Genomic DNA, 23,387 nt, shown 5'->3' on the forward strand with positions numbered 1-23,387 from the left:
TCTTCTGGCGTGGATGCTTTGCCCCAAAGTTTGGTGTCATCGGCGAACTTGGCCAGTCCGCTTCTGACTCCAGTGTCCACATCGTTAATGAAGATGTTGAACAATATGAGTCCAAGGACAGCTGATATCTCTTGGGGACCCCACTGGTCACAGGACACAATGATGATTGACTTCCATCAATTACTACCCTCTGCGTCTGACCATGGAGCCAATTTCCCAGCCAGCGGATCATGGTGGACCGAAGGCCACAATTGGCCAGTTTCGCCAAGAGGTGATCATGGGATACCAGATCGAAGGCTTTTTTGAAGTCAAGATATATGACATCTATCTCTTCTCCCTTGTCCAAGTGATAGGTCCCCTGGTCATAGAAGGAAATGAGGTTGGTCAAGCAAGACCTACCCGCAACAAACCTGTGCTGGGCAGCTCAGAATGGGTGGGATAATAAGAGTGTCCTGCTGGGGCCTAGCGACAACCCCTCAGCTCAGCTATGTGGAAGTGAAGGGAGGGGTGCTTTAGCTCCCTTTGGCTTCTAGCCTGAGCCACTGCAAGCATGTGCCTGCATGTCTAGAATGAAAAGGAAATGTCTATTCACCTCCAAATCAGCTCGAGCTTTGCAGGTTAAACTAACCTGAAAAGATTGAATCAATTCAGGCTCAGGCTTTTTGAATGTCTGTCCCTAGCCTGGAACGCTGCCAGCCTGCAAGCTGAAACCCATGGTTTCCTGTGGTTTTCTCCTTCTAAAAAGGAATATCCTCATTTTTCTCCTTCAAATGAGAAAATCCACATTTTTTCTGCAGCAAACAGAAAATTCAGATCCCTGCTGATATCTCTCTTTATGGGCAATCTGTAATGCTTCAGAAGGCCAGGAGAACTCTCAATATATCTGACCAATAACAGAGTAATTGGGTTGGAAGGGACCTTAGGAGTTTGCTAGTCATCCATCCTGTAACACAGAGGCAGGTTTTATTGTACCAGAACCACTCCTGACAGATGCTGACTCAGCCTCTTTTTAAAACAGACAAGATTCTATAATTTCCCTGGCCAGGTCTTGTCAAGATATAGCTGCTCTGATATTTTAAAAGTTTCCTGAGGCTTAAACTGAATGTTTCTTTGTGTGGTTCAAACCCATTGCTTCCTGCTCTGCTGTTAGTGGCTACAGAGAACAATTGCTTATGGCAACCTTTTAAATATTTGAAAACAGTTGAGATATTACATAACCTCTTAATATTTTTCTCCACAGTAAACAGTTCTAGGTCCCTCAATTGTTCTTCATATATTTGGTTTTCTGAACGGGGGTGGGGAGAGGGGGGGCATAAGAAAAAGCAGTTGCTGTCAGCAGCTACAGAACTGTGATCGTGGCAGAAACTGGAAGTTATCACTGGCCTGGGACCTGGGCACCTGACCATGTCCCTACACTACTAGCCTGGAGGCCAGATCCAGCCTGCAGACCATAGGATTCTGACTTCTGCTCTAAAGAGCTTGGTTTCTCCCCCCCCCCCCAATTTAATCACTCCAGATTTGTTATGTATAGTCTTTACCTCTTCGTCCAAGTGATTAATAAAAAGGTTGAACAGCACTGAACCCAGAACCAAACCGGGGGAACCCCACTGGATGTTATTGATCCATTAATCAATGTTTATTGCCTGTGGTTTTTCAACCAGCACCATAGGATAGTTCCTTTTAGTCTGAGTTTCTCCAGATCATTCATGAAGAAAGTCAGTTGTCACTGACCTGAAAACCACTCTGAAGTTGATATATCTGCTGTGTTCTCTTTATACAACAAGCCATTTATCCTGACAGAGAAGGAAACCAGATTTGTTTAACATGATTTGTTCTTAACAAATCCATATTAGCAGCTATTAATCACTTCTCTATTTTTTGTCTTGTGGATAATACTGATCATTTTAGAACTGGTTAGAATAACGTCCTATATATTGAAGCTCATAGATTCATAGATTATAAGGCTGGAAGGGACCTCAGATTATCAGGCCCAGCTCCCCTGCAGGAGGCAGGAAAGACAACCAGGGGTCAGGTGACTCCAGCAAGGTGGCTGTCCAGTCTCCTTTTGAAGATTTCTAGGGTAGGCGATTGCATCCCCTCTGGAAGGAGCTTATTCTACAGTCTGGACACCCTAATGGTGAACAAGTTTTTCCTAATGTTGAGCTAGAGACCATCTTCCAGGAGTTTGTGTCCATTACTCCTGGTTTTTCCAAAGGTGCTCCGGTGAACAATTGTTTGCCGAGCCCTTGATATATTTCCCTGATGTAGTGGGAAGCTGCTAACAAGTCCCTGCTCAGCCTTCTCTTTTTTAGGCTGAAGAGTCCCAGGTCCCTCAGCCTTTCCTTATGTGGCTTTCCATGTGAGTCTCTGATCATGCGGGTGGCTCTTCTCTTGACTGTCAAGCTTTTCCACATCCTTGTTAAAGTGTGGCATCCAGAACTGGATGCAATACTCCAGCTGTGGTCTCACCAATGCTGAGTAAAGTGGAAGAATCACTTCCATGGTTTTGCTTGAGATGCATCGATTGATGCATGCCAGAGTATTATTTGCCCTGGCAGTTCATATTCATATTGTGGTCTATTATTACCCTGTGGTCCCTTTCTTTCGTGGTGCTGGTTAGTTTGGCACCGCCAAGCCTACAGGTGTGTAGGGGATTGTTTGTCCTTGGGTAGAGCGCTTTACATTTCTTGATGTTGAACTTCCTCTGGTTGCAATCTGCCCAACTCGCTAGCCTGTCTAGGTCTGCCTATATCTGCAGCCTATCTTCAAGCATAACCATGCTTCCTCATAACTTGCTGTTGTCCATGAACTTGGCCAGTGAGCTCTTCATCCCCACATCCAAATCACTGATTAAAAAACAGATATTGAAAAGCACTGGACCAAGCACCAACCCCTGAGGGACACCACTGGCCACTTCTCGTCAGGACGACACAGATCCATTCATTAGAACTCTCTGGGTCCTACCCCGCAGCCAGCTTCCTACCCATTTAACTGGCGCAGTTAAGCCTGCAATCCTCCAATTTTCTCGTGAGAACATTGTGGGATGCCAGATCAAAGGCGTTTTGGAAGTCAAGGTATACAATGTCAACCCTCCTCTCCCTTATCCAGGTAGCAAGTTACCTGGCCTTAGAAGGAGATGATGAGGTTGGTAAGGCAAGACCTGCCCACAGTGAAGCCATGCTGCCTGTCATTCAGAATCCTACCTTCTGCAAGCCTATCACACATAGACTCCTTAACAAATTTTTCCAGAATTTTCCCTGAGATAGAAGTTAGGATAATTGGCCTGTAGTTACTTGGGTCCTCTCTCCTTCCCTTCTTGAAGATGGGCACAACATTGGCCCTCATCCAGTCCTCGGGGACCTCTCTGGAGTATCACGGGTTTTGGAAGAGTTTCACTAGGGGTTCCATGATGACTTCGGCCAGTTCCTTCAGCTTGGATGAAATTCATCTGGTCCCATTGACTTGTATATGTTTAATTTTTTTTTAATTGGTCACACACCAGTTTTATATGGCAATAATAGGAAGGCGGTTATTTCTACCATGACTATTTTCATATACTATAAACTGGCATGAGTTTTCCCTGGGCCCGGTAAAATACCAAAACAATGTAGTCATTCAGGTAGTCATTCAGGAGTTCAGTTTTCTTCTGAGTGGCAGTAACCAGCTGTCCTGAGTTGTTGAGCAGTGGCCCCACGCTCCCATTTGTTTTCCTCCTATTCCCGATGTACCTAAAGAAGGACTTCTTGTTGTCCTTGATTTCCCTTGCTAATTTAAGTTCAGTTACCATCTTCGCCTTTCTAATCTGTTCCCTACAAATACATGCCATTATTTTATAGTCCTCCATGGGTACTGTCCCAAGCTTCCGTTGTTTGTACACCTTTTTTCTTTTTTAAGAGAACATGATTTCCTTGTTTAGCCAAGAGCACTTCCCAGTCCTTCTGCTACCTTTCCTCTGCATGGGAATGGACTTCCTTTGTGCTTCAAGGATTGTGTCCTAAAGGAACATCCACTCTTCATGCACTCCTTTTGCCTTCAGTCCCTGGTCCCGCAGCACTTCCCCTAATAGTGACTTGTGCTTGTTGAAATTTGCATTTTTTAAGTCCAAATCTTCAACCCTGCTATCTAATTTCTCTGCCTTATGACGGACTGTGAATGTGATGGTTTCATGGTTGCTGTCGCCCAGGCTACCCTCTACATTTAAGTTGGTTACTAGGTCATCTCCTTTGGCCAGGACCAAGTCTAAAAGAGCGTTACCTTTGGTTGGCCCGTGCATCTCCTGAGTCAGGAAGAGCTCTTCGATGCAGGTTAGGAAGGAACACGACTGATCCGACTTGGCCAAGTGTTCCTCCCAAAAGATGTCTGGATAATTGAAGTTTTCCATGGCGACTATGCCTCATGCATGCACAGCCTCTGTCAGTCCTTGAGAGAACTCTAGATTGATCTCCTAGTTATGCTGCCTAGTCTGAAAGTGTCCAGGTCTTCTTTTTCCCTCCCCTTTTTTCCTGCTTCCTCAAAGATGAGCACCACATTTGCACTTCTCTGATGTTGTGGAACGTCACCTGTCTTCCATGACTTTTCAAAGATAATTATTAATTGCTCCAACATCACATCAGGTAGTTCTTTCAATACACCCTGTTGATTTCACTTTATTTGAAATAGTCAAATATTCTTTATATGCTCTTTTCTTATTTTTCCCTTTGCCCTCTTTGTTTACATTGACTGTGCTAGCCATCTATTCACAATTCACCCCTTTTTGTGGAGGCAAACAACATATGGCTATTGAACTGTTTGGCTGTCTTTGTATTTTCCAGTAATAGCTCACTTTTTGCCATTAAGTAGCAAACGTGCTTGTGGAACCCCTTTTTTGTTGCTTTTAATATCCCTTGCCAGCTGTAACTCAAATTGCATCTTTGCCTTCTTGATTTTGTCCTATAAGAGGTTCCTTAGCCTCCTGGCTTCTGCATGCAAGTTTGCTCCCTGAACTGCTCCTCAGCCAGTTATCTAAAGTGCAGTCTTCAAACAAACGAAACAAAATCCTTCCATCTGGTCCCTCCATGTAGCAAGTTGTTCAGATCACAGGCTGCTTCGTTTTTTTTATAAACCATTTCCTCACAGTGTGCCCCCTTTCAGCAATCTCCTCTGGGGTTTTAAGTGACATTGGACCAATAATGATTTTTGGGCACCCTGCAGGAAATAGTCCTGCTCATAGATACCTCTTCATTTTCAGTTACATTTTGAGATTTGTCAGTAAGCTAGATTTAAATCTTAAGCACACTCTGTCTATTGTGCCAGCGCTGTTGGCACTCTGATTTAATGATAATAATGGTAATTACAAAAACAAAACATTCTGCATATGGTTTGTAAAAGAGTATCACTATCTATACTGTAAGCTGCTGGCAGATGTTAAATCAGTTGTGTGCTTGGGGTCTGAGGAATTTTATGCCCCATTCCCAAAATCAGTTGATTGTCAGGATCTAGATGGGGCAGCCCTAGGTCTGGGACATGCCACACATTGAATTTCAAACCAGCAAGCCAGCCGTACAAACTGGCCACAAAGATGTATCACATTTAAGTGGAAGATCTACGTGTGCTTGGTTTGCCATTTTATGGTACCATAAATTGGCCTGCCTTGTGTTATGTTACTTATATGTGGCAGAATTAAATGTAGTCCTTAGCCACGAAAAAGCAAAATACAAAATACTTGCACAAAAATCTCCAGCTTATTTTCCTCAACTCTCTTGAGTGTTCTTTTGGTTTCAGATCAGCATCTTCTTTGGCTTGTAAAGGGTGTCTGAAGAATAAAGGGGAATCTAGAGGGAGCCCATGATGGTCCTAGTATAGTGGCAATGTAGTTTGTAAGTTCCAACTCAATGTATTCTGAACATGTTTTAAAGGTGGTGAATTTCAGAATCTAGAGAAGGAAAAATTGTTATTGAGCACTTGGTCTTCTACTTCATTTATAAATCAAATGCAGGTTATTTTCTTTTTAAAAACCTGTTTATTTTTCATAGCTTCATTGTTTTTCTTAATAGCTAACCTAGGATCTGTTGCTGGTTCTAGTTGTATATACACTGGTCGTTAGTTCATGCTGATGTGCTCAATCCTTTCCTGCAGAAAGAAGAAACAAACTTACCAACATGAACTATTCTAAATGATTAAGAAATAAGGTTGATAAAGCAGAGTCAGAAACTTACCCAGTCCTCTTTATGCCAAAATGATGGTAACTAGGTGTTACAAGGTATAGGAGTAATTATTAAGGAAATTATGTCTCTGAAAATACACAAGTGGCTTCAACATCTTGGCCAGTTCCCAAAGATGTTATGTAATAGGCCTGTGCGAAGCAGCTAGTATTTGCTTCTCATTTGGATTCGGCCGATTTGGGGGACAGTGTTTTGATGCGGTGATTCGAATCACTGTCCCAAGTCAATTTGGTCAAATCTGATTTGGAGATTCACCTGCCGTTGAACTGGCCAAATCTCTGATTCAAACAGGCCCCATCTCCCACCCACTCTCCCAACCCCGTCAATGGTTGCCCTGCATCCTGACTCTTTAAAAAACAAAACAGAAAAAAGCCTCACAATCACAGGCTCCTGTAAGGTGGGGGGACAGGGAATCTCTGCTGCACCCCACTGGCCCACACTACGTGGGGGGGGCTCTGCGATGGGTCCCCAGAAGCCTTGACAGCCACTGCAGCAGCTTTTTTTTAAAGAGCCAGGACAATGAGGCCAGGTGGGGTAGCCATTGATAGGGCTGGGAAAGCAGTTGAGGGGTGCTCAGGGGACCTGGGGGAGCAGGCAGGGGATGGGGCCTGACCCCTCCCCCACACACACACTTACCAGCACGGTGCCCAGATCCAGCTCCCTGCAGCAGTGAGTGGGGACTACCCAAATCTCCGAATCTTCCTCCAAATCTTTTCCAAATTGATTTGGACCTTTTTATTGGTCTCCCAATTTGATTCATATTTGGAGATTTAGCCTCCAAATCAGGCCAAATCTCTTCCAAATAGAAACAGTACGCGAAGCTTCAAACTATTGTGCAACTTTCCATTGTTTTTTTCCTGAATTGTGTAACCTGTTGATGAAACATTTTATTTTCCCCTCTAAACAGCTATTCCATATAGAGCCTGCTTACAGTTACTCGTTTTGTTCCAATAAAAGAGGCCTATGTTCAGGGTTCTTTATATTGTGACAAAGCAAAGCCAAATTTTACAGCAGCCATGCTAACTTTTGTAGCAATATAAATTTATTCTATAATTGTGAAACATTCTTTGTTCCTGCCCCTCACAAAAATGTGCAGAGCTGTGACTTAGAGTTAAAAATATTCATTCATGTTAGCTTTGTTGATGATTGTTGATCTCCAGGACTATTTTCAAAGATGGTGGTTTTTATCATGCCTGCTAGCCAGTCCTCTTCCACTCCTTTCCATGGGAGTGTTTAACTCTCAAAATGTTTATATAACCTCACTGAACTTCTTTCTCCTCACACATGCTACTTAAGGGGGGCTAGTGACCAGCTTCTGCAGTTTATTTCCTAGCTCTCCAAGTCTCCGTTGGTGCACCCTATGCTGCCTGACTTGTCACCTTATGGTTCTGTCTTCTACTTCATGGCTGCATACTAGACTCCAGTTGATGTTCCTCAGCCTTATGCTGTCCAGTTTCTTGGAACAGTGTAGGCAGCATGAACTGTAATTCATTTAACATCCCCTTTTTGAGAAGGTTGGAAACCAAGAGGCAGCAGCCAGATGGGTTCTAGTTCAGATGGGAAATAAGAAAAAGAATATTGAATGACCAGCCTTAGTAAAATGAGGAATTCTGTCACATAAAATTTGAACTCTGTGGCAACTTAGGAAAATGCCAGATTACATAGCCATAGAATAGTAGAGTCTCATTGAGGTGAATGAAACAGGTCTTGCTTCCCAAAGCTCTTCTATTGTTTCATGGTTTGTGCAGACATTAGCAGATGTTACAGCATTATTTATACTTGATTCACATTTTTTTGAGCTTTTCTTTGCAAGTGTAATACCCAGAAACATAACTTCTGTCAGATTCTGCAGGGCAGTTATGCAGCAAGGGTATGATTTCCAGTTCTGTAAATACAAAATTGACAAACACATGAGGCCTTATTTCTGCTGAAGACCTGAAAGCCCTCAAGTCAGGCACTCCTGATGGCCCATGTGGGAAAAAGGTTGTCTTTAATAATGTCATTAAAGGCAGTATTTTAATGCCTTTGCAGAAGGGGACAAAATTAAGGTTGCAAAACAGGGTTAGGGATAGAAGTTGCACATAAACCAGTATAAGTGATCGGAAACGAGTTCAAATCTGTAACAACAGCAGTTCAGTATTCATAGACCACTTTTAGAGTGGCTGAAACTGGTTTAAGATAAATCTGGATGGATATAGTATCAAACTTAACTGATGTAGGTTAAATCAGTCCATTGAACTTCTGTCACAGACCCACTCCAGTTTCAAGTTAACTCAAAGTACCCCAGCATCCCAGGCTGCTTTGCTCCTTCCCTGAAAACCTTCCTTTGCAGGGTGGGCAGACTAGTCTTGGCCCAGGCTGTCTGTTCCAGCAGAGCAGGGAGGCATGCTCTAGCACCCCCCAGCTTCTGGCCTTGGCCATGTGCCTGCATTTCCAGAATCCAAAGTGAACGTCTGTTCACTTCCTTATTACATCAATCTACGTTGCTTAGACTAACCTGTAAAGATTGAATTGAGTCAGCCTCAGGCTTTTTGATTGTCTGTACTTAGACCAGTAGTGTAAATGCAGGGGGGAGGGGCACCAGGCCTCAGCACCAACTTGGTGGAAGCACAGAAATGGAGTCTTCTCGTACCCCCTATCTACTCTAAGGCTGACCACCATCCTTCCCCCTTCCCATCTTATTCCCCTGCTCTCACACTTTCTTTCCCCTAGGGCTCAAGGGAGTTTTGGCCAGAGTGCAAAACTCATTAGTTACATCTCTGTATAAGTACATTTCATTCTTACATTTCCTAATTTCTTTGCGCTTCTGTTGTCTTCATCTTTTTATTTTCTAATAGTCTGTGTAAAACATGTTTTACTACAGGGACCCTTCTAAACATTTGTAGATTGGACATTTATTTAATTGTCTTTGGATAGCTACATGATTTTGAAAATGTTCATTGCAATGCATGCAGACAAATATAAATTACTTACAAAAGGATAACAATCCAATATAAATTATTACAAATGTAAAATTAAGACTAGTATTTCATAAAAGGTTTGTCAGTTGTGTGCAAAGTCTGTAAAGGTACCTGGTTAATGCAGTAGAAATATGCCTTTTATCACAATTTCTGAAGGGAGTAAGTTCAAGTATTGGTATCAGTTTCCAATTTTATTTTTACAATCTCCAAGAACAATTTTTTCTCACTGATAGTTTTTTTACTTGCACCTTTTTTATCATAATGCTGCTATATTGTATATATGTTGTCCCTTCTTAGCTTTTAATTTACAGCTGTAAGACATAATGACATATATAAAAATACAAATGCATTCAGAATTTCAAGCATAGCTTTCTTAATTTCATACAAAGTTTTCCTTTCAAGCTTTAATGAATTTAAAATAAATGCAAACAGATGTTTTGGAACATCTATACACAGGATTTGTGTCTTGTTTGCACTTTAGCAGCATGCAGAGCTATATAAAATAAATATAATCTGAAGAAAAGGCTGATTTGCACAAAAGGCTTTTAAAAGGTGAAAATGGATGGGAATTAATATGTTGTTTTACAAGATAAGCATATTGGATTAATTCTTTCTCCCTCGCCTCAACTCCCATATACCTTTTACTTCTCAGGTGTACTTAGCTTATTTCTTTTTAGATTTTTATGAGTTACTTGGTGCTCTGATACTGCTAGATGTTTTTTATCTGGGGGCGAGCATTGGTCATCAGTCTTATTTAATTTTGTTGCAGCTGTTTTACATTCATTTCCACAGTTATACCATTGCACTCCCCAAACAATGAATACAAATAAATACTCTTTTTTTTTTTCTTTTTCTAAAGCCGAACAACAACTTATCCTTACACAGAAACCCAGATGTACAGCCAAAACACTGGGGGCAACTACTTTGATACGCAAGGAAGTTCTGCACAGGTGACAACAGTGGTCTCCTCCCATAGTATGGTGGGGACTGGAGGAATTCAGATGGGTGTCACAGGAGGACAGCTCATTAGCAGCACAGGAGGGACTTATCTGATTGGCAATTCAATGGAAAATTCTGGTCATTCAGTGACGCATACAACCCGGGCCTCCCCAGCTACAGTAAGTACTTCAGAACTATGTAATTATTTAGAGGTAGTTTCTTAGTCCTTCATGTGTTCTTTTATGACAATGTATGCTTTCTGAAAAAATAATTATGAAAGTAATGTGTTGACAAAAGAGTAATTATGGCCCCCATACTGCTAACACTTGTTAATGCACTTAACTTTGTGTGTGTAAGTAATGACATTGGCTTTACTGAGATTGCTCACATGTATAAACTTGATCATGAGCATGATAATTTGAAATATTGGAGCTTTGGAAATTTTTTCCTGCTTTGTGGAAAAGGAACATAACTTTATATCACCAAAAATACTTTATTTATGTATTGAATGTTATAGTTGATGTCACTATTTGTATATATGTGAGTAATTGGATTTCATACACTGGATTTTCTGAATCCATTTTAGGTGCTAGCTTTGTAACATATTTCAGCATAGCACCTGTTCTGAATAGTCTTGTTATATTAACAGTTAAAATAATTCTGTTTATGATTATTTATAGTACCTCCCATAAGATCAGAACCCCATTGTGGTAGGACTCTCAAACAGGTGGGAAGATGTACTCTGTTAGCCTGGTGATGGGCAACCTTATGAAACCTTATGAAATATAATAGATATGTTTTTTTCTTTTCGTTTCGTTTAAGAGCTTAATCAGTCCTCATTAATAAAATGGGTTTATATTTACTGTATCCTTGCTGAATAGCTTTAATGTACATTTCTGTCTACAATTGGAGAATGCTTGAGCATGGATATAGAGATTAAAACTTAAAAGAAAAAGGTATCTGAGAGAAAGAGAGTAAACAAGGGCAAACTGAAAAATGTCCCAAAGAAGATGATCAAGACACAGAGTAGATTGATAGTACTGATGTCTGATTAATCCAAAAACTGCAAAACAAATAGGGGATTTAGTTTTGGAGACACTAATGGTGCTTACAGACATGGGGTCAAAACCCCCCCAGCTTTTTACTTTCAGTTCAGCACACCCCTATATTGAATGCAGCACATGCCCAGAAGAGGAATTGCATCAGTTTGTCCCAATTTGCCCAGCATCTGTATAGCTCACATGCTTTTGCAGGGCTTTTTGGCACTTTTATCTAATAGCTGATTGAATGAACTACTGTATTAGATAAAAGTGCCAGAAAGCCCTGCTGAAGCATGTAAGCTATACAGAGACCTGGAGAGCCGGGTCGAAATGACATAATTCTTCTTCTGGTAAAGTGGTGTGGTCCTCCCAGCCCAGTCTGTCAGCATCCTAAATCAGTTGAAACTAAGCTAACAGTATCAATCTTTTAAATGTCACCCATTTGGAAGGAGGAGCTCAGAACTGTAGCATCATATGGAGTAAATGCTGGAACAAAACTTAAAAAGAACTGTGACTCATTGAATGAGTACCCTAAATCATCATACTCTGAAAGAGTGGGAAAACAAAGCCTCTGCCAGCAGCTGAGATTCTGTATATTTTTTTGTAAACACTAAAGGAAACACATTATTATCTAACATTTCTATGAATTTTTTAGTATTTGTAATAGGTAGTTTTTAAAGGAATAGTACTGATAAATCAGACTTTCTCAGTATTTTAAAAAAAATCTATACCCATACATCCTCTCACTTCCTGGCTTTTTCTACATTAACTCCACCCCTGGAAAAGTTGTATTTTGTAGTCCAGAACAGTGAAACTGAACAAGTTTGACATATTTGTACTTTCCAGTGTCACAGGCTATTTCTATGGTCATTTTAGTTTGACTCCTAGGGTTACAAAATAATGGGCAGAACTAGAATAGTTTCCAATAGGCAGGAGTAAGGGAGGGTCTGTGTCATAAGTTTGAAAATTGATGTTCTAGAAAATAAACTTAAAGGACAAGTAAACTTTTGTGTTGTCTTAACTATTATATTTACATCTGAATATGAACTGCTCTTCTGCTATGCTTGTGGTCTTCCCTTACTTAATCAAACCAGTACAGATGTAATGCTACTTTTAAGGGGGGATGAAGCCATTCTGCTGTTGAATGAAATAGTATGATACCTGAATTTTAGCATTCTAAGTTGACAGTAGTTTCAAATAAGTGGAAAAGGTTTAGGGGCAAGCTATCAGTTGATTTGATGCAAATATCAAACATAAGTTTAAAATACTTTTAAAATATGGGAAAGAAGTAGGCTTAAGTTGAAATTTAACGTAAGAGAAAAGTGTCACTAATATCAAAAGTCCATGTTAAATTTTGCAACTAAAAACCAAGCTGGAAAATTTTCAAAAATTAAGCAGCATTTCACAATATTTAGAACGGACTTTTTTCCTAATATATTCTGGAATTCAACAAAGAATTGTTGGTAATTTTTGCTTAAGAGATGACACATTGCTTTTGAAAAACAATGCATTTTAAGGGCATAAATATCAATTTAAAGTTTGTTCCCCCTCCCTTCCCCACGTGACTATATTTTTAAGCATTATTTTTTTCTGACTTTTGGGGGTTTTTTCTGAAAAGAAATATTTGACATGTACAAACAAAATCTTTTTTTCAAGTTACTTATATCAATACCCCTGCTTTTGCTTCATGTGCTGTATTTTTCTTTATGGGCTCAGTGTGTTCCTTTTTATGTTACTGTATGACATAAAGTTTGAAATGGCAATAAAAAGATACCATTAATAAATCGCATTTATATACTTTCATTACCAAAAGAATGTTTCTCCCCTTCCTGCTCAGTATTTTTAAGATATGTTGTATTTGTGTATGTCTGTTAAGCAAATTAAATTGCAAGTGCATTTCTTTATAATAAACTCTTAATTAGGAAATTGCAAAATGTGTGTATATTTATGCATGCACGTGTGTGTATAACAAAATGTTATACAAAAAACTACAACTCTTGGTTCCAAAATGATACCTTTTATTAGACCAACTAGAAAATGGCAAGAAAATTGTCGTTTTCTGCAAACTTTCTGAATCAAAGTCCCTTAGTCAGACTCTGGGAAAAGTGTAGATGGTACAAGATGGTAAAAAGTCCCCATAGGTAGCAAATAAACTTCACTTTTGGACAGAGGGAGCTGAAGATGAAGTCTGTCCCTCTCGGTCCATGAGAGTGTCTTTGTGAGCTGTGTTGAGTATCTCTTTGAGTATCTCTTTGGTATGTTGATTAGGTAGAAATTCCTTCCCTGGAGGTGATAGATGGCAGGCAGGGAGGCAAAAAAACTTCCTTCTTCTGTAGTTAAGTTAAATCCAAAATCAGCTAAAATTTGGCATCTTCCATGTTTCAGGGATGTATTTGGTAGCCATGTTGGTCTGAGACAAAAAGACATACAAAAAACTAGAACTCTTGGTTCCAAAATGATACCTTTTATTACCTTTCCCAGCGCCTGACAAAGGGACTTTGATCCCAAAAGCTTGCAGAAAAGGACAATTTTCTTGCCATTTTCCAGTTGGTCTAATAAAAGGAATCATTTTGGAACCAAGAGTTCTAGTTTTTTGTATGTCTTTTTGTCTCAGACCAACATGGCTACCAAGTACTTACAAATCGTTACACACACACACAAGTATACACACGCATACATACATTTATACATATATAAATATTTATACATATATAAATATAAACATTTTGCATTTTCCTGTTTTTATATACATACATACATATATACACATACGTACATATATATTAAACGTATGTATGTGTGTGCATGATATGTGTGTGTGTGTGTATATATGTATGTATGTATATTATAATATAAATTTTTACTTTGAGCCCTTCTTATGTATCGATTCAACTGAAATATAAAAGGTTAAGCTCAAATTATAAACTAATGTAAAAAACCTACTCAATTTTTCATTGTACTTAGAAGTTATAAATAAATCAGGCAAACAGTGGTAATATAACAGTTTATTTTACTTTGGGATAGTAAAATAAAGTTGACTATAGTTCACATAGCTAGAGCTCATTTCACTTGTGACCCTCATCCTAACTACATCATCATAACTTTTTTTTTGTATTTGTCTAAAGAATTCATTCGAGAGATAAAATAGTATTTAAAATTGCTCTTTTAATGTGCAACTTCATTTTTCAAGACTTTAAATAATTTATGTAACTTTCACATGGAGATTAAGAAAACAAGTGCATAGAACTTTGCTCACTGTCATTTTGTGTGCTTATAACCTCTACCACTTTTTTGTCATAGTTCTGTTTTACTATTCGCTCAAGCAAATTTCTTTATATTGTTATTATTCACTTGCACTAATCAAATCATAAGTTAATGTCCGTAATAATTAGCAGAATAATTTTATTAGGGATACAGTTTGGCTGTTCCTGATTTTTTTCATTAGATTTTTTTTTTTTGTTATCATAAAGGATACAGTCATGTTTAAAAAACAGCATCTATGCTACATGTAATTTTAACAGTATCTTCGATTAATAAAAGTGAAAAAAATCTAATATACGTTACACCCCCTTTGCTATTTATTTTTTGTGCACTTCAAAAAAATAAACTCCTAACTGACCATTTTGGGTTTATTTTTAGACACTTCCACTTTAATGTTTTTCTGTATTAATATAATCTTGAAATAATTGGGGACTGCTTAAAATTCAGATTTGTTTTAAATCACAGAAATAATTCTATTTATATTGCCTTTTGTAAGGCTTTGACAGAATCTGAATTTGAGCCCAATGAATGTTAAGCCCAAATTACATGACATTGTCTCTTTCAAGTTACAACGTGAATTGTATTAAACAGTGGTGCTCAACCTCCAGCCTGTGGGCCATGTCACCCAGCCTGCACAGCTCCCTATAAATCCAGAAATTTGGTAGCAGGGGATCGGTGGCAGCATTAATTGCCACTTCCCTGCTACCAAATGTATGGACCTGTGGGGAATCCTGTGGGCAGGATAATGTAGCCCTATGTGCTAGACTGTGGTGATGCATAGCCTGGATAGTACATGGGCTTGTTCTACAAGATTGAGGCATGCGGGGTCAGGCTGGCACACTGAATCACACCCATTGACTGAGCCTACACGGGATCCAGCCTGCAGACCAATCCCACACAACTTGCACATTCCATGGGGCCAGAAGGGTGGGCACCTGCTGCACAGGAGCAGTGGTGACTTCTGGTTGCTTCCATGATCACAGTAGTAATTGCATGACTGCCAACAGCAGCTGCTTTTCATTACTCCCTCTATGAGTTACTGCCTGGTGACGATGCATTGATGGTAGTGCCCTTGCTATGGTACTGACTACCTGTATAAAGCATTTTATTTTCTAGAAATATTTTGGATTGTGCACTTTAATTAAAAAATAACCTCTGCAGGCACACTAATAAGAATGCTATCATGCATGAAGAGGTTTTGTTAGCATTGATGTTAGTCATTACATTTCCATTATTGGCATAACTTATTTCCATCAAACACCCTGCTAGCTTGTTTAGTTGTAGTAAATTACATTTTTCTTGTTATTAAGAATACTTTTGCAAAAAATGTACGGCAGCAAGATCAGTGTTGCAGCAATATTGTGTTACTGATGTGTGGGTAGGTTGGGCTCAGAATTTAACAGCTAGATAAAACTGATACATTTGGTTTTTGAGTATTTGGATAGCTCAAGGAAAGTTTCTGGTTGCTTTGTAGTAGGACTGTCTTGTCCTAACTCTTGATTACTGTAATAATATTGAAGTGAAGAAGGATGTATGTTGCATCCTAGATGGAGAGTAAATGATGGTGGGGTTGCTGTGGCTTACAGTAGAAAGAGTAATAAGAAAACTACCAGCTCTTTACATGTTAAAACGTGATTCACCATCATACAGATCTCCCTATGTCAAATATCTAAAGAGTATTCCTTAGATTAAAAGGATCAAATTCCTCAGAAAAGGATAAAATGGAATTATTTTACAAATATTTTACATAAAAAATCAAAACATTTTGTATAATTCCTTAAAAGTAAATGGGATACAATACCAGCCAAACTAATGAGAAACTTCCAGAAATCACTTTGCATCAAAAGCATCTTCAAGCAAAAGCAGTTCCCCATACAATGCTGAAAATTTTCTTTTGCTTTGATTTTTCTAATCCACATAAGAGAACATAGGAAAAGGAAGCAAATAACTAATAAATATCTTCAACCCACTATAGTTTTATAATAGATGCATAGATATGTAGATCAAGAGGGCCATTTGACTATCTAGTTTAACCTCTTGCATAACATAAATTGCAGAATTTAAGCACATTTCTCCTACATTGACAATAATTTGGTGATTCCTGAGAAAAGGCCATCCAGTCTATTTGTTGACATCTGAAGAGAGAGAGAGAATCTCTCTTAATACAGGATGTTTTTGCTGTAGTGATTCACTGGTAAAATAATGTTTCCTTATTTTGTATTCGATTTCTTTTAGTTAGTTAACTCTTTCTAAAATAATCCTTTGGAGAAAATAATCTCTGCAATAATTTACTAAATGTCAGTAGAATAAATAAAATGGAGTCAGAGAGGAAAGTTTTTGGAATTGGTCACTAGAACAAATAATAAATAGTTTTCTTAGAAACTAGTCATGCTGTTGGTATATATTGGCCTGAGGAAGAGTCAGCAACAGATAAATATAATGAAGCGTTCATTGTCTACCTTCAGAAGAAGAGAGAAAAGAGGTGATGCACAAATGTTTGCTTTTTGGGGGATTTTTGGGTGAATGATCAGCTGGCCATTCCTTGAGGCAGAAAACAGAGAGACTGAGCTGTCTTCTCCCTGGACAATAGCACAGTATAAAATGGGAAGTTTAGTGGGGAAATAATCTGATTAGCAGACATGGAGCAAAATAGTTTGAATAAGCTCTGGATCAAACGTAACTTTTTGGATGCTTATCTGAATTCCACGTACTTTAGATATCCACTTGTCACTATGGCTAGGACCAGAAATTACACCTAAACTATGGTATAAATGATTGGAAACCAGTTTAAAAGCTGGTATTGGAAAAAGTTGTATTTAATAATATCATTAAAAGCAGTATTTTAATGCCTTTGCAGAAGGGAACAAAATTAAGGTTGCAAACAGGAACAGAAGTTACACATAAACTAGTATAAGTGATCAGAAACCGGTTCAGATCTGTAACACAACAGACGTTCAATGCACATAAACTGCTTTCAAAATGGCTAAAACAGATTTAAGATAAACCTAGATGGATACAGTATCAGACAGACTAATTTAGGTTAAGTTGGTTTATTGAACTTCTGTCCCAGATCCCCTCCAGATTCAAGTTAGTTCTCAGTGCCCCAGCATCCCAGGATGCTTTGCACCTCCCTTGCAACCCCCCCCTTGAAGGTTGGGCAAGCTAGTCTTGGCCCAGGCTGTCTGCTCCAGCCAAACCGGGGGCCATGCTCTAGCGCTGCAACCTCCATTCCCGCCCCCCCCCCCGGCTTCTGGCCTGAACCACTGCAGGCATGTGCCTGCATTTCTGGAATCAAAAGTGAATGTCTGTTCACTTGCTTCTCGGTTCAATGTACGTAGCTTAAACAAACCTACAAAGACTCAAGTGATTCAGCCTTGGGCTTTTTGACTGGCAGTTTTGATACAAAAAAAAAAAGATTAGGAAAGTTGGTATTTATCAGTCAATATACATGCTTTGTGTGTGTTCAAACCACTAGACATGTATCTTGACCAGTAGCTATTATACGCTTTTAACTATGTCATTGTGCTTATTTTTTAAAAATATTTAATGGATCAAGTTTGAGAAAAATGCTAGGTTCTTAAGGCTTGTGTTCACTTAAAAATACCACAGAATAGTTTGAACTCAACTTTATAGTTTATATTTATTTGAGGATGTATTTCTAAGAACTTTTGAACTGCCAGACTGTTAGTAACTTTCTTTCCATTTTCCAAATTTTTTTCTTTTGCATTAGCAAAATTTACATAATCTGAAAAAGCTCTATCACTACTTTGTTGTGGGGAATTGAAAGAATCTCAGATAAATTGAATTCTTCAAGATTTGAAAATGGGACCTTGTGCATCTGGACTTTCTCCGTCTTTAGATGATCACTGTTGCTTCACTTCCAAGCATCTTTGATCTTGAGCCAGCGTGTCTGTGAACTCATCCTACCTAGTGGACTCATTTATTAAAAGAATGGTTCCACTTTGCTTTATCTGCCAAGTTCTGAGATAAGAATGGAAGCCACCAAAATTAATGCAACTGTGTTTTACATTATAACAGTATAATTAGCATTTTTCAAAGCCCTGCACTATCAGGTTGATGGTGAGAGCAGTTACTATTCTGAGGCCAAAAATGTGTATAGCAATAAACCCAGATTGAAGGAACTGTCATTAGCACCATGGGCTGTACTCATTGTGAATTAATTCCTTAGCATTTTAAGAATTGTGTTCTGTGGAAGTATCTGATGTTAGGAATCAGACCTTTTTGGAGGCCTTAAGTATTGGTTATAACCATGTTATCATGGTTTGGTCAATTTATGAAACAAACTAAAAGACCTCTTTTTGCACTGTTAGACTTTGGAAAATGCAGGGAAGTTAGTAAACAGTGCGTGTGTCTACACAAGATATTGACTGTACAATAGCTGAAAAATACTGTGCAGTAGCGTGTCGCAGCATGAATAGAGCAAATACACTAATGTACAGTATTATTTAGCTGTTATGCAGTAGCATCCCCTAAAAGACGTTCACCCGTGCCAGTGTGCAGTAACTCTGATTATTGAGCATTTATTTAGTACTTGCTAATACAAGTACTAAATAAATGCGCATTAACAACTGCATAGTAGCATCTCATGGGTGCCCAGTAAGCTTAAAAAAAGCAGGTACTTAGCACTAACTGAAGTGTGAATACGTTTAGAGTACACTAAGTACAGGATAGCTTACTTCACTTTAAAGTGAAGTAATTTGACCTCCACAAAGGTACTTTTGAGTGGACTGGAAGTGCTCTCCTGGGGAGTTAATGCAGAATAAGCAGAGTTCTATAAATTCACATCTTGACATGTGCTCAGTTCCCTGTGTAGATAAGCTTTTAGTTTATCGACTCAATATAGTAAATATTCGAGTGTTAGTTTGACTTATTTTCTAAAACTCTTGGTGTATAAGTAAGTTGGACATATAGGTCAGTGGTTCTCAACCTTTTTTATACAAGGATCCATTTGTAAATATTGAAGGCCCGTCCCAACCCAGTAAATAGTTTAAGTAGAAAACATCTCTCTGGCCCTACCAGTGCTCCTCACTCCCAACCCATAACCCCCTGGTCCTGCCTGCTGCAATTCAACAGACCCCAAGTCCTGAAGCCCTGCTGGTGCCCCTCACTCTCAAACTGTTGCCCCCAGACCCCAGTCCTCAGTGTGTGAGGCAGAGGGTGGGTTGGCTTGGGGCAGTGTGGAGAGGGGAGGATATGTTTGGAGCACATTCCCCGCCCCCAGATTTGTGAGCCCACAGAAGGCATCGGACTGCAGCCTGGCTAGATTTGCACAGGCAGGAGCTGCCTCTGTGGCCCAGCAGGTGGAATCCAGTGTGGGAGTGCAGAGTGAGGCAGCAAGGCTTGTTGCTGCCACCACTTCTGCTGGGACACCTCACGCTAGCTGCACTGCCATTAGCATGAGGAGGAATGGATGGGGGATGCTGTGCTGCCCTCCTCCCGCCACCAGCTGTGCACGCATTGAGCTGCGGCTCTGCCCCACCATCATGGTCCAACCATCACCACTCATCTTAGGCCACGGCTCTACCCTGGAAAGGGGGTGGGGTGAGGTGGAAGATAGTGTGGGCCACAGTTAGCCACTGGTGGTGGGAGAAGGTGGGGGCACTCCACTCCCCCCCCCTGCAGTTTTCCAAGTTTGTCTCCTTGAAAGGAGAAGTCATTTTTAAAGTTTGTTTGCTCATGACCCTTTTGTATATTCTTGCATGAGCAGACAAACTTTAAAAATGGCTTCTCCTTTCAAGGAGACAAATGTGGGGAACTGCAGCTTTCCCCTTGCAGGCTGGTAGAGTTCCAGCCTGCAGGAGGCTGCTTGGGGCTGGGGGAAGCAGGAGGAGAGTAACCAGGCAGGGGGCACCATGTGCACACATGCTTGTGGCAGCCAGACAGCATGGAGAACAGCTCCCACAGCTACCTGCAGGCAAGTCTGTGGGGCACAGGGTGGGTGGCGAAGGGCCATAAGCAATACATTACAGGGCTTGGGGGGAACATATGACCCCGCATGTTGAAAAACGCTGTTATAAGCCATACTTGCTTATTGATATCCTTGTTTTATCATACTTATAGATTCTGCCAGTATGTAAAGTGCTTTGAGCTACTTCTGTGGAAGGAACTGTGTGACTGCAAAGTATAACTGTTATTTGATCACTTTTATTTACTCTTGACTATGCAATGGAAACGCACTGATTTTGTTTCTTACGGTTTGCTAATTAGCCTCAGCCATGTTTTTTTTGAAGAAGAAGGAACTCTGTTTACAGGTTGTATAGGTGGCCTGTTGGCTGTGCTCAGTAATATTCACAAATATTACTAAGCATTTCTGTTCTGCTAGGGAACAGAAGAAGATGGCTGATGAGGGCTGGATCCTCAAAGAAAGAATATGAAACAATATAAGAAATAAATTTTAAAGAACTTTCTTCCAACTGGGGCCCCTCAGATAAGCACTTTGTAGATATTTTGCATTTCATATGGTTTAGAGCTTAAGCAGGCAAAATTTTAAAAACATGACAATGAAGTGAGTTGCAAATGGGACGGACCAATGAAGATAGCCATGGATAGGGCATATGGCAGCACATAAGTTGTACCTTGAGATGTGTCCTAAAAGCAGCCTGCCCTCCTAGCAGTGACAAGGGGTTAAGGTAGGGGTGGGTAATTATTTGGCCCTGGGGGCCATGTAGGGTGTTTTGATGAGTTGTGGACCAAGTCAGCATGCTCTTCCCCACACCCTGCTGCAATAAATCACCAAAACTCCCTATGTGGGATGGGGTCACAGGTGGGGGGAGAGTAGTGTTCAGAAGCCAAGGGTTGGGCAGGCAAGGCCAGGATTGCTTCATGGGATCACTGGGTAGTGACAGTGTGGGTCCAGCGTCCAGTGCAGGGCCATGTTCCCCTCCCTTTGTGCCCCTGCCCTGAAGGGGGGTGGATGTGTGGGGGATTGTATGTGGGGTGTCAGGAGGATGGCTGTGTGGGGGGTGATTGTCTGGGCAGTAGGTCCCTGGAACCAGCCAAGGGTGAGGGGAGGGAGAAGAGGGAAGAGGATGTGTGCAGTAGAGCTTGCCCAGGCATTGTGGTCTGCAGCTGCCCCTGCAGCACTCCACATGAGGCCAAGCCCTGCCAGGGGCAGTCCATGCCATGCTTCCATCCACACCTGCCAGCCTAGCCCTGGCCAGCACACACAGCTCACTGGAGGAGGGGTGTGGGAGGCTGCTTCCAGTGCAGCTGCAGCTTCCCTGTAGCTGCTGAGTTTGTTTCCCTTGCCTCCAGTGGCTGCTCCTGCTGTGCCACTCCAAGTGGGGAGGAAGCTCCAGGTAAGTGGCTCCTGCCCCATCATGTGGGCTCCTGTTCTAGCTCCCAGCTGCCTTCTATTCACTCAGCTGCTCGTGCCAGGTGGGCAGAGTGGGTGGAAGGCAGCTGGGAGCTGGAGTTGGAGCCCCACATAGTTGGGCAGGAGCTGCCCAGTTGAAGCCTCCTCCCTGCCTGGAGCAGCAGAGCAGGGGCAGGAGCAGAAGAAGCATCTACTGCTGGAGGTGAAGGGAGCTGAGCAGCTTCCAGGCAGCTGCAGCCATGCCAGAAGCAGACCCACCAGTAAGATGTGTGCACTGACCTGCACTGGGGTCAGTGGGCATGAGTAGTAGCACAGGGTGGGCTGACCCAGGTGGGGCTTGGCCCCATGCAGAGCACTGCAAGGCCAGCCACAGGCCAGATCCAGTCAGTTGGCAGGCACCCCCTGTGGGCCAGATCTGATCACTTGGCAAGTCAACAAGCAGGTAAAGATAATAAAAGGGAGGATGTAGAAGCTGACAGTTTAACCAGATTTAAAAAAGGATTATATATACATATGCCTGATAAGTCGATTAGTGGGTGTTAAAGTTCACGGCTGCACTCTCTAAATTAGTCCTTTGTGGGTCTCTGAATATTTGAAGCTGTAGGGGAAGAGGGGCAGTGGACAGATCAGTCTGATTAGGACCTGCATAAATAGCTGCCATTTAGTATCTATTAGCTGTCATTATGAGATACAGGATACTGCGCTAGATGGACCAGTATGCCATTTCTCATGTTTTTCTGTTCAGATTCATAGCAGTCTTTAGAAATCAGAAATTCTGAGGAGTTCATTGTCATCATTTTTGCACTCTCTGTTATCATCTTGGATCATCAGAAATATACATTGTAGATATTTTTATACATCAAGAATGCTCAATATTTTTCTTCTATCAGCTCTTCCTGGGCCAACCTCTCAAAATGTATTTGTGATATTTAAGTATTTTTGCTGAATACATACTGAGACTAATAATTTAGTATGCAATTTATTATCCAGCCAGAAATATGAGAAGAGCAACAACACACAAACTATAACTGCAAGTGTTATTGCTTTTAAAATCAGTAAATTGTATAAAGCTTTAAAGTTCTAAGATTCAAATATTATATGAGATGTCATATTTTATCAACTGTAGTTGATTGTAACCTCATTAGCTAGTAACAATTATGCTACCTGAAATAAGCTAATATTTTAAAGACACAAATTATGCATACTAATTGAGAAATCTAAAATCATAGTTCCCATAAAACTATCATCCTTTTCTCTGTCCTCACATATTACTGCGTATACTGATTATGTACACTATGGTAAGATATCATTTCTCATTGGATTACGGTTGCTGTGGGAACCATGCCTTTAAATTTCAAGACTGTTATATATTTAAATTATCAATCAAAATGTTTTAATTACTTAGTGGGTTTTTTGCATTAAATTAGTATTTTTATGAGAAAAGAGAAGAAATGTGATCATACTTTCAAATATATGGTTATATATATTTCGCCTTATCATTTGGCACTCCCGATGCAAACATTCTCTGCTATGTCTAGAATTCTTTAACACAGTATTATTAAAATGTAAGGAATAATGTTTATTCTTTGCTGCATGTGCAGTGTACAATTTAGAAATGTTTTAAAATAAAATCAAGTACTTTTCCAAATAT

At 40.3% G+C, this 23,387-nt stretch overlaps 1 protein-coding gene across 2 annotated transcripts in view; it reads left to right on the forward strand.

Moving 5' to 3' along the window:
- RFX3 (regulatory factor X3) overlaps nt 1–23,387 on the forward strand; it is a 146,958-nt gene that overhangs the window by 52,198 nt on the left and 71,373 nt on the right. For both annotated transcript variants that reach the window (XM_019555123.1, XM_019555124.1), the window contains exon 3: nt 10,020–10,278. In XM_019555123.1, coding sequence (XP_019410668.1) covers nt 10,020–10,278 — 259 coding nt within the window. The remainder of the gene's footprint in view (nt 1–10,019; nt 10,279–23,387) is intronic.

Source organism: Crocodylus porosus, unplaced genomic scaffold (genome assembly GCF_001723895.1).
Source record: "Crocodylus porosus isolate Cpor-Errol unplaced genomic scaffold, CroPor_comp1, whole genome shotgun sequence".
Lineage (NCBI taxonomy): Eukaryota > Metazoa > Chordata > Crocodylia > Crocodylidae > Crocodylus > Crocodylus porosus.